The sequence below is a fragment of the Mus caroli genome, chromosome 12 (assembly GCF_900094665.2).
Source record: "Mus caroli chromosome 12, CAROLI_EIJ_v1.1, whole genome shotgun sequence".
NCBI lineage: Eukaryota > Metazoa > Chordata > Mammalia > Rodentia > Muridae > Mus > Mus caroli.
The window spans coordinates 4,971,014-4,983,488 of record NC_034581.1 but is presented as its reverse complement, the minus strand read 5'-3'; the positions used below and the strand labels follow the sequence as shown (position 1 = coordinate 4,983,488).

Genomic DNA, 12,475 nt, shown 5'->3' with positions numbered 1-12,475 from the left:
ACAGAGTGAGTTCCAGGACAGCCAGGGCTATACAGAGAAACCCTGTCTCGAAAAAAAAAAAAAAAAAAAAAAAGGAAAGAAAAAGACTGTATTTTAAGGGACAGAGGAGAAAAGACATGCTTCTTACTTATAGAACACTGCTTCCCTTTACTGGCACTGGAAGAGCAGTGGGAACAGAGGAGCCCAGGGAGCAGGGCCTATCATGGTTCTGCCTGATGCAACCTCTGCTGGCTGAACAAGTATGCATCCAAAGGTGTGCATGATTACCACTCAGGAGGCACAGCTTCCTTTCTCCCTCCAGGAGTGTGTACCAAGTAGCTAGCAAGCAGCTTCATCTAAAGGCCTCGGGGCTTGAGTGAGGAGCTGAGCCAGGGCATGCTTTCCTTTGCAGAGGCCACTGAGTACAGGCCCTGAAAGGCAGATCATCCTCGTCCATTGCTCCCTGGGTCGTATGCCTCAGAGCGGTGTGCTTGAGGAGTCAGGCGAAGCTGAGAGACCCGGAGCCCAGCTCATCAGAATCCCTGCACTTGAGGACTGAGCCCAGGCCTGGTAAAAATTCAGCAACAGTTTCCCGGAATCATGGATCCCAAAATACAGCTGCCTTAGGCTTCTTCTGTGGACCAGTGGACTGGACATTCCAGGGCCCAGCCACACACTTAATATCAATAACTCTCGTTACAGAAGCATGCAAAAGTGACCAGTCTTTTAAAAAAAATGTACTCAGAGGTCTATCTAGGCTTTGACTACTTTTATTAGAGTAATAACGAATGTTTATTGAATGCCTGATATACACTGGACACTCTGTGTGAAGTCTAAATTATAAGACAGGAGGTATAGCTATCATTTTAGCACAACTATCTGAGAATATGTTAATATTAAATGATTTCATTGATGGGGAACGACATCCCACAATGAAGCACGTGGCTGAGTTTAAGTTTGAACCCGGGTTGTGCCACCGAGAAGAGGACTCTCTTCTCCCACACTCAACTCTTCTCAGCCAGGCTCCCCTAGAGAACCTAAGGGCATGCCAAGGCAACTTCTGTGGATGCCGTGCCCGAGGTCAAATCAACATGGCGGAGATAAAAACAAGCCTATCTGTTTCCAGGATGATCACGACATTCTGAACAGGTTTCAAGTTAAACAGGCAGAACTAACACAATCCGTTTCAGAGTGGGGCTTGGCGGAAAGGCAGTCCTGGTGAGCTAGTCCAGGGAGCACTTTCCTATGCTCCACCAAGCAGGACGTGTGCATGTCAGAAGGATTTGCATGGCCATTGTGCAAATGTCGGTACTAGGGCTGTTCCCACAAGCAGCACACACCTCTGGCTGTGGCAGGCTAAACAGAGGGTGGGGACAGAGCGAGGGCAGAGCCCCCTCCCCCCACCTGAGAGTACTTTGCCTCCTTTAAGCCATGTGGTAGCCTGGCCTGGAGCAGAGGCAGTACCCTTGCCCTGCCATGGCTGCCAGTCTTCTCCCAAAGGTTGCAACCACTGTGTTCTCTCTAAGAACTGAAGACTCCTGTGGGCCCAGAGTGATACCCGGGTTCAGCCCGGAAGTAGCACACAACAGCTGTTTCCATAAGCTTGGGCCAAGGATGGTCACGGCAGAGTAGAATTTCCCTCCTATTTAAATGAAAACTTCAAGTTTATAAGCAAACTCGAGTTCACTTTGCTATGAAGGAGACTTGGATCCCCTATAGTTGAGAGCAATGACAGGATAAGGGAGCGCTGGTCTTCTTGTTACTTCAGATACACCAGGTGCCCGGAAAAGCACAGCAGACCCCGGAGGCTCCCACACAGATCTGGGTCATAGCTCCGAGTCACCACACAGGTGATTTTTCCTCCCTTGGCTTACTCTATTCCAGAGCTCACCTTATGCCCCTCCCTGCCTCTCTTCTCGGATTAACTGGCTCCTTTCCCCTAACCTTTAATTCGAAATGGCCAGACATCGATCTTGAGATGTTTCTATCTTTATATTGTAGACTTCTGTAAGTAGCCACTGTGCACGCTCACAGCTTCAGCTACAGGCCTATCATGCCACAAACAAAATGGACCCAGCCTCCCGTTTCTGCTTTATCGTCAGTATACATCTGGGCATGTATTCACTTGGCTATTCCACAAGTACCTCATATGCGTATCAGATACGCTGATATCTCACGTCCACTCAGTGCCTTTACAATCTCTTCAGCCCCGAGCCCACCGCTGCCATTCTTCTAGAGGCCTGGGAGCAGACATGCCACATAAAATGTAACTGTTTTCCAATATTCTTCCACACTTTTCCCAAAATGATCCCTCTCCTGGGGCAATCTTGTCACATTTTTAGGGACAACTGATACATGCTGGGATCCCTGAATGGGCTGTTGGCAGCTGCTTTGTGTTCTGATTGGTCAGTGGCTAGATCAATGGTGGTTGCCAAATATTTGCAATATTACCCCAGTTCAGTGGTTCTCAACCTTCCTAGTGCTGTGACCCTTTAATACAGTCCCTTATGCTAAGTTGACCCAACTATAAATTTATTTTTGTGGCTACTTCATAACTGCAATTTTGCTACCATTATGGAGTAAAATGTAAATATTTGTGTTTTCTCATGGTCTCAGGCAATCCCTGTGAAAAGGAATTTCATCATCCAAAGGGGTTGCAACCCACAAGTAGATAATCACTGTTCTAGATGCTGTCACCTTGCTTATAACTCAGTGTCCCTGACAGACAGACATATCCAGCCTCTCTTTCCCTAATGCAGGACTACCTTGGAGTCTACTGGCCCAAACAGACCCAGTGTTTGGGAGTATAAACTTGTTATTTACTACAATATTTTTCTTTTGATTATAAATACAGGCAATCAGCCACTATGTTATTAATATATATAATATATATATAATATATTCAAATCACAGTAAACTTACTGTAGATGACTAAAAGATGAATTAATTACACTCACTACTATAAACTCACAGTAGTAACTTTGACTGTTATATATTTTTAATTTTATTTAATTTTTAATTATATATATATATAATTATATGTATATGGGCATGTGTCTATACACAGGAGTGTGGGTATCCACAGAGACCTGAGGCATCAGATCCCCCAGTGCTGGAACTACAGTGGTTTTGGGTTGCCTGATGTGAGTGAACGAACTGAACTTGGGTCCTCTGCCAGAGCAGTGCTGAGCACTGAGCTACCTCTCCAGCACCCATTGTCTCCTCTTACTATTCAATGTGTTAATAAAGATGCACACAGTACTATATCACAAATTAATTTTTAAGACATTTTGCTAACTGTATTTCAATACTCTATTTTCTATGGAAGCTTCCTGACTGGATCTGTCTCTTTACCTAGAGCACAGTGTTCACTATCCACCAGAGGCTGTGAGCTGTGCTGAGGCCTCAGATGACAAGAGCAGCTCCTTCCTTTGGGGTGAGAGGAAGGCTGCTCATTTACATACTGTGTGTGACAAATGTGACATAACCTTAAACAGGGAGCCAGCGAGCCAAGGGGGAGGCCTGTAGGCCTGCAGCTGGGGAAACTTCCTGGAGGGGACAGTCAGTGCGAGCCAAGTTAAAGGAAAAGTGGGATTTAGCCAGGTGAAGAGACGGTGTAACCTCTGATGTCACCTGGCTGCTATACTCTTCCGGACACAACTATGATGAGTTTTCTTCTGGAAAGAGAAGCAGTTACCTGCTGTTGGAGACTGTATGTCAATGCAACTGTCCAGTACTGGGCATACAATCTCCAGACCTTGCAAAGGAAGGCAGCTGGCCTAGACTTTGCGGAGCTAAAATTGGTCAGTTTCCCTAAAGAATAGTAAAACCTCTCTATGTGCCAACAATGGAAACCAGTGGCAGAAAATCGGAATGTGACTTTCAAGCCGATGCCTGACAATCAGGGTGGAAGATGGATCCAGGAAGCTTTCGGCAGGATGTGGTAGCAAGACTATTTTTAGAGTAGTTTTCAAGTGGCTTCTTGGCTAGATGGTACAAACAATACTGTTAGTAACTGTTCTGAGTTGAACAAAGTGAAAAATGTAAAAGGTTTTAGCATCAATGCTGGTTCAAAAACTTCACACTGGGCAGTGTGAATAGGCAAGAATGTTCTGAGTTCCTCTGCTTAGGTTGAAACATGGACAAGGGCATCCTTGCACACAGCATCTAAGGAAGAGACATCTGCAGTCTCAGGAACAGGGCTTTTAGCTTTGACTAAACGAACCTTGGAAGCAGGGAGGCAATGCCCACCTTCCTAGAGCGATGTGCCCCGTTAAGTTCCCTTACTTTCCTAAGCTATGGGGACACAGTATGCTGAGCCATCTCTATCAAAATTAAATTGTAGCATGTCTCCTCCTTTTTCATTATGTGACATGAAGCGGTCTTGTGTCTGCACCTCACTTCGCTTTGGAATGCCGAGGAAGTGGGACAAACCTATCTGAGTAGAGAGTGGCTGTTCAGCTGGTAGAAGGCAGTCAGTGACTGGCTGGAAGGAGTTACCGAGTCACAGCAACGGACGGAGCTGCTTCCCGCCAGGCTCAACAACATACACACTAGTTGCTTTAAATTCTACGTGTGCATTTAATGTTATTGTCATGGGGCACAATTATTTCCTGGAGTTGGACAGCTTATTCCCGAGCTTGTGTTAATACTAACCTTGAAATGTTGACTAGCCACCAGAATATTCCCAGGTTTCTCTCAAGAAAGTCTCAGGAAACTTCCAGTCCTGCCACAGTTGCCATGAGCAGACCTCTATCTGGGAATGATTACTCGTGCATATGGGTTTAACTCGGCACAGGAATAAGCTAGCACCTTTCTTTGACCTCTTTCTTAGCACAAACACACAAACAGGATCCAGAATGAGTAGTATTTTACAGCAGCTGGCTTCCCCAGGTGGTAGGCCCGGCTCTAACATGACAGGCCCCGTCATTCCCCAAGTGTGAATTTTGGAAGTGAGCATCTGCCAATCTTACTATAAAGCAGTTGAACTGTTTTTATAAACTTCCAACCTGGAGAACTAAAGTGCATTTTGGAAACAGTCTCAGTTATAATTTAACTACAAAATAAAATGCTGTTTTCTGGTAATTTCATAGCCTCAATGCTAGAAGTATCTGAGAGCCCTGGAGAGCAGGTTCTCCCTGCCCAGTTTTCTCCATCTAACTAGTAACAGCTTCCTCTTCATTCGAAATTTTTATCTCTAGACAGCTGCTGCTTAAGAAACATAAAGATGGCTATGGGCAAACCAAAGAGACATGACATCTCCCAAGGACCTGTCGGAGGGAATATTTTTAATATTGTAAAATCCCTTTAAAGTAACACATATAATGCCTGCTTTCAGAAAGTTGTATTGGGAGGCTACAGAACTATGAATAGCCCTGTGGACAAGCTTCAGTCTAATGTCTCACAGCTGAAGAAGAGCCCCTCAATGCCGTGACGATCTGGGATTTGACCTGCAGGCTCTAGCCGAGTAAATGTCCATCAGGATCATTCTGTACCCAGCAGATGTCAGTGTCACATCAACTGTAAAGTTCTAGGCCAGTGCTATCTTAAAAAGTATAGGGCAAGTTCATATATATATTTAAGACAATTTTAGTAACAAGGTTAAAAAGAGTATGAAGGAATGAGTAAAATTACTTTAGATGTATTTTAAACATTTTTACTACAATATGTCTAAACTATGTCAACACGTAATAAATATATTAATGAAATACTTTCCTTTTAAGATACTGTTTTCCTGCCTGTGCCAGGGTTGAACTCAGGTCTTGTACAACATCAGGCAAGCTCTCTACTACTGATCTATATTCTGCGCACCAGGCACTAATGCTTTAAAAATTAATTTGCATTTATACTTCTGAAACACCTCAATACAGACTAATTACATGTAATACTTGTGTGGATGTGGGATTTTAACCATGCAGTTCTGGGCTGTGCACGAAGTTTAGCAGCAGGTTGTGTGCCCTTAGCATGTGCAAGGCCCTGGGTTTGATGGAACCAAAGCCATAGAACAGAATTAGCATAGACTTGAGCTGGAGAGATGGCTCAGTGGTTAAGAGCACTGGCTACTCTTTCAGAGAACCTGGGCCCAATTCCCAGCACCTATGGGGCAGCTCACAACTGTCTGTAACTCCAGTTCCAGGGGATCCGGCACCTTCACACATGCATTAATCCAAATAAAACACCAACACACATAAAAAACACATCTTTAAAAACAAACAAACAAACAAACAAACAAAAATAAACAAACAGTGTAGATCTACTATCTTCAGGATGACAGAGACAGATGAGGTGCCAGAAGTGCCAAGGCCATCCATATACTAGGATGTTTGGGTATATTCCAAACCATGGTGGCGTTACAACTTCAGAGACTTGTGCTTCCAAATAAATCTGTGTGTTGAGTCTAGTGTTTGCAGGTGCCACACGCCTGATATCTCAGAAAGCTGCTTTTAAAAACTTTATTATTTTATTTTATGACTATGGTGTAGGGGTGCTCTGACTGCATTTATGTCTATGCTCTAGTGTCTGGTGCTCAAGAAGGCCTGAGGATCCCCTGCAACTGGAGTTAAAGATGGCATGTGGCTGCTGGGAATTGAACCTGGGTCCTTTGGAAGAACAGTCAGTGCTCTTAACCACTGGGCCATCTTTCCAGCCCAGAAAGCTGCTTTTTATGTGGCAACAAGATAGCCTTACATGTTGGAGAATGAGAAAGGCAAACTAAATGGTCATCAGGTCGCACACAATGTTAGTTCTTTCCTACTGTTTTATTATATTTCAAAATAACTCATTTATTTTACAGACACTATTGAGACTTCTTAGCATAATACACTGCTAAACAGGGAAGTATTGATTTTAAAGGTAAATTCAACTAAACAAGTGGCAAAAGCTACTTATGAAGCTGTAATCAGCTTTGCTTATACCACATAACTCAAGGGTAACAGAAGAACTCTGGCTAAATAGTAACTTCAGCATCTTAAATCCAGTTCTTAGCCCATTCTTGCCTTGTGTCCTTAGGAAGCATTTCTAGCCATCAACTGGCAGCCTCAACTGACCCAAAATGCCCCCATGGTTACCTTAGGGAGAAACTCCTTTATGATGTCATCATCTCTCTTCACTATCTGGACCATTTCTTGGCTCCCGAGGTAGGCAGCGTTAGCTTTATTAAAAACAAACCAACCAACCAACAGTTAAACACTTAGAATATATCGAAGAAACATCAATGTCCAATTAATTTTAGAAAATTCACATGTTCCATTTTTGTAGATGCCAAGTGCTGTGTGACATGAGATACTGGTGGTTGTAAAGGAGGCGTATGAGCTGGCTGGTGGACTTGCAAAAGGAAGCTGTGTTTACAGAGGGCCACGGCTACAGTTTGGCTAACCCCAGGAGGGACAGGGCGGCCTACCCTGGCCAGCAAGACCCTCAGAAGCCAATGCATCACAGAGAATCAGACCGTGACCAACACCCTCTGTCCCATATAGAAGACATCCACAATGGTCTCCCTCCCCGCACAGCAACCTGGGAAACATGAAGCAGGAGACAAGTGTAAAGCCCACTTCATTGCTTTCTCTGTTCTCAGAATCTCTGCTCTTCACCGTCCAACATCCAGTGTCCTAAAAACTTTGCTTTCACATTTTATTTGTTTTTTTTTTTTTTCAGTTGTTTTAGGCAAGAGGGCAAACGAGGTCCTTATTATTTGTGTCAGAAGTGGAGGAGCAATGGGAAGTTATTTCCATTTGAAAAAAAAATCTACTTGTGATCTTCCCAATAGAATTTTTTTGGAAATAAGCAATTTAAACACACTGGCTGCTACTTTTACAATTCAGAAGTCTTCATTAAGAGATTATACTTTCTGTCTCTGGAAACATCTAGAAACATGACACACTTCAGATTTAATGAGGAAGACTTTTTTTTTGGGCTCTGTTTTACAAATTTAATTCAGAAATAGTTTTTAGTAACAGTGGCTAAAGTTTAGATGTTTTTTGGCTAAAAGATTTTATTAACAAATACCAAATACATGGCAGCAAGTCACCCATTTAGTGCTGCAAAACAGCAGAATTCAAGCCACATATGTGGGACCTTGGAAGGCCCCTCCATGGCTGATGCATATTGGTTAGGCCTTCTCATAGCCCATACGAGAGCTTATCAGTCAACACACATTTCCAGCTGGCCTTTCTACTGCACTGGCAGGCTGGAATGTTATCAAGGTGGAGGATATTTAATCAAAACTCCTATTCCTGGTTATCAATACTTTGTAGGTCAGAGACAGAGACTCTCCTGTGAACACGTCTTTCTTATACAAGCTAACCCATCAGCCTTGAACCCTAGGTATCTACTCTTTGGACAACTTTGACAGAGCAACCCAGCACCATCCCTTTCTTCCATCTGAAATCACCCCAGGGCCAGGGACCAGACAACAGAGACTACCCAGAAACTTTAGAATTTCCAATGGCCAGTCCTAGGTCTCCCCACCTGCTTTACTTCATCCTTCCATGGAATCTACAATACAGGCTGTAGGTCATCTGTCCCTTCTGCTTCCTAATCTAACCGGCTGCCTCCCTTTGCGGTCCTGTGTGATGTGACATGTACCCCACCCCTGGAAGCTATAAACAATAAACTGTGTTTTCAGTGGCAGTTGACCATGTCTGATTTTGCATCAAGGACAGGGGCATCTGGGTAGGTGAATGTGGTGGCTCTGGGAGAGTTGAGGAGGGGAGGGCAGGGAGCTATAGCAACCTAACGCTCCAGAGAGCCACAAAGGCTGCACTCGAGCTTTACCTGAGTACTGACCAGCACAGTCAAGTGCCACCGCCAGCATCCAGGGCAAGAACCTCTGAAGGACTGCAGGAACAGTGTCTGACCTGGGTACCACGACTATTGCTGCCAGCCTAGGGGAAGCCCCTTCATGTGATGCACAGCATGCACAGGACTCAGAGTGCTCTTTGGAACCCCAGGTCAACAAGTCAGAATCTGAACCGTGGCCACATTACACAGGAGGGCGGGGAGCCCAATGGCTGCCCACCAGGGTCTTCAGAGAGAAGCTGCCTATTCTGGACATTAGACAACCATCTACAGAGTGGAGAAAGATATGCACCACATGGCAAAAGTATTGGCATCTGAACATATTTGAAAACTTCTAGAAACCAACAAAAAAGAGGTAGATGACCAAACATCGAAATGAGAACAGGCTTAATAGGGAAAAAAATCTGAATACTTTGATAAGCTTATATTTCTGAAAATCAAATTTTCAGTTGGGAATATATTCTAACCTATTTCCACTCTTCCTTTCCTTGTCATTTCCCATCTAAGTATATTTTTTTCTTTTCTTTTAGACAAAACTCCCTGATTCTTTTCCAGTAGTCACTCTGAGCACATCATCTTTGTCATTCCTCAGCCATGCCCCCAATGCAGCACAGTGGTCAGAAATAATCATACCAAACAGAAGTGTAGTTTCCTCAGTGGAAAACACACTGCTCTTGGCAGTGGTTGCCCACAGCACAGCTGAGTTTCAAGCGCTTTGGAGAAGGAAGTGCTCAGTACAGGAGAACAGAAAAGAGAGCACGAAGGGAAGGCTTTGACCTGGGAAAATGTTTCTGTACTCGGGTTTCATCAAAGGCCTCAATAAGTTCCCTCGTTGAAGACTCACAGGGAAGCCAGCGCTCTAGTTCTTTGTTACCACTGCCCTCTGCAATGTTTAACTTTCAAGGGTCACCACAGGATGCACAGGAGAGAGGCTAATGGGCTCAGGGCAGCTGACAGGGCTGATGGCCAAGGACCAACAGGGCATTCACCATACAGCAGCCCAGTGTCACTGGGTTTTCCCAGTGCTCTTAGTCTGCACCAAAGGGCGCCTTCTGTATGACCCGCGGCCTGTCCCTACGCATGCATACAGCTATCCTCGAACCATCCTGTCACTCTCATGATCAAACTCAAGCAATCTTCTCTTCTGTAACTGATCTAGGTCTGATTTCCTCTGAGCCATATCTGTCTTCTGACAGCAGGCACTGGGAGGCAATGAACTGTCCACAGCTCTCTCCCACTCCCCTGTTAACTTGGAGGCAGGGGCTGTGTCTCACTCACTGTCCTACCCAGTGTCTTACTTACAGCAAGTATGCGAAAATAAAGAAGGAGTCAGTGCCACAAATGAGAAGGGCTAAGGGATGGTTGCTTGGCTAGGTATGTTTGGGGGTGGGGTGGGGAAGAAATGCCCGTTTAATATAAAGCGGTCCAGACATGACATCACAACGGAGGCCAAAGATGGCGGCTGAAGGACACTGATGAGCTAAGCAGGTGGACAAGTGCTATGCATAATCACAGAGAAGTCTAAGTGTTTCTCTTGATAGCAGTCATTAACTCAGAACACCCAGAGATGGTGATGCAAGGGAAGAAAAAGCACAATTAATGAGAAGAAAAAACGGAAGGTTATAAAGAGATACTCAAAGAACTTTCTGAAGCAGAATGTGGGGATGGGTGAAGCTGTGTGGCTCTTTGGAGGAACGTGGTTTGCTGCTGCTTCCAGGAGTTACAGTAACATGTTCTGGAATTGTTTGGTTTTGCAATCAGTCTGGAGGATAAAGATTGCTGGTACTGGAAGGAATTACTGACGATAGACAGTTTATTCAGGGTAGGTGAACGGTGGAGGTAGAAAATGTACTGTATGTGGGCATATATACTGCAGTGCAGAATGTGACCATTCCAGGCCAGGGTGGTAGCACACAGCTGTGAAGTAGCACTGAGAAGCCTGTTGTACATAGAGAGTGTGAGGCTAGCCTCAACTACCTATCAGTACCTTTTGCTCCCCCTACCCCCAAAGCAAACAAAAGCCATGGTCAGTCATTACCATCCTTTACCAACAGGACTGTCGGTCACTTCTGACTGGGTATACTACTTCTACTTACTCTGAGCATCTTTAAAGGGCTAATAGATCCTAATAGATCCAATATACTCAAAATTAGCCACATTTACAAGGGAGAATTTCTCTAGTGTTTATCACAAGACTTGGTTGCACAGATGACTGGGGCTTATTAGCACTAACAGAAATCAAAGAGTAAAAAGTTCTGTTTTAAACTCTTTAAAATGTAAACTGTTGTAATCATGGGTACAGAGGGGCTCTGCTACGGACAGGTGCATCTATGGAGGTTTTTGAGAGGGCTAGAAAGGCTGAGATAAAGAGCTGCCCGAGTCTGAGGTTACCATGCTAGGCTGACCCTACTGAGGTCTCGGGAGTGCTGTTATTGGTTTAGTTGGGTGTTAGGAAGGTGGTTGGCTCTATGAACAATGAGTCTCGGGATCAGCTTGGGGTGGGGTTGTGGCAGACATGAAGTAATCATCTGAAGACCGACAGGAAGACCCTCATCTCCAAGTTGAAATCAGTGACTTCAGCTTCCTTACATGGAGGGATATGGCTTCTAATCTACAAGAGGAGAACAGTGGGAAGCACGCGCCTTTCTAGCCAGGAGTCAGCCTTTTGCTTTATTTCTACTCTTTGCCCTTCTTTCTGTCTATGGTAGAGAGGAAGTTGAAGGAGCCATGGGATTTGGAATACTAAGGACAAGAGGGAGAGTGCCGCAAGTACCCACATCCCTGCAAGCTGTGGGGATGGAGTTCTAACCATTTCTCCATGGAGAGTTTGCAGTTCTTTGTTGGCGCACTAGGAAACAGCTTGCTATCTGCTGTGGCCACTGGAACTGAACTTTCTGTGAACTACAGCTCATATCAATTCCAACAGAGAAAACATGAAGCTGGAACCTCTGAATTTTCTGGGGATCTTGAGTCAGAGCACAGAGGATGGAAGCTTAACTAGATGGGGAGGAGGGAGGCATCATTCTGCATCTGTATGCATTGGAGGTTTCCCTGGACAGCCCCTTCCTGCACACATTACGATTATTTCTAGGAGTGGCAGGGTGTGGCAAGGCTGTACAGCAGCAAAGCAGAGCAGAAGGTAGACTTGGGGACTGGGGGGGTCCTGGAGACAAGAGCTTCAGTTAGAACAGAGGCCCAACACAGAAAGAGCTGTGGTACAGGACAGCATAAACCAGGAGGCCCAGAGAAAAGACTATACAGGATTAGACACACACAGAAACCCAGACAAAGACATTTAGTAGGGACCTTATCTAGCCTTCTTTGCCTGTACTGTTTTCTATCTTTGTCAATGTTGCAAAATGTGCTATATAACAACAGAGAAACTAGGTCTAGAAAAGAAATTCACCTGGTCTAAAATTCCTCCATAATTTAGAAAAATGTTACTTGTTTTTGCACTTCATTCTGTTTCTTTATAAGGCAAGACTCCAGTAAATTACCCACTGCACGGAGAGGGCTACCTGCCTGGTCATTATGGACATTGGGTTAGTATGCAGATGTGCAATCTTATCTAAGTAACTGTGTTTATTGCAGTGAAAAAATGATTATTACAACCATCAGATTTTAGACTAGAAGATAATTTAAAAACGGAAGTTAAAGCTGGGCGTGGTGGCGCACGCCTTTAATCCCAGCACTCGGGAGG

General features: G+C 44.6%; 1 protein-coding gene across 3 annotated transcripts in view; it reads right to left on the bottom strand.

Moving 5' to 3' along the window:
• The window catches only part of Ldah (lipid droplet associated hydrolase), an 85,432-nt gene that overhangs the window by 2,847 nt on the left and 70,110 nt on the right, over positions 1–12,475 (bottom strand). For 2 of the 3 annotated variants that reach the window (XM_021178871.2, XM_029484714.1), the window contains one exon: positions 7,047–7,129. The exons of the other annotated variant lie outside the window; for it this stretch is intronic. In XM_021178871.2, coding sequence (XP_021034530.1) covers positions 7,047–7,129 — 83 coding nt within the window. The remainder of the gene's footprint in view (positions 1–7,046; positions 7,130–12,475) is intronic. 3 annotated transcript variants of the gene reach the window in all.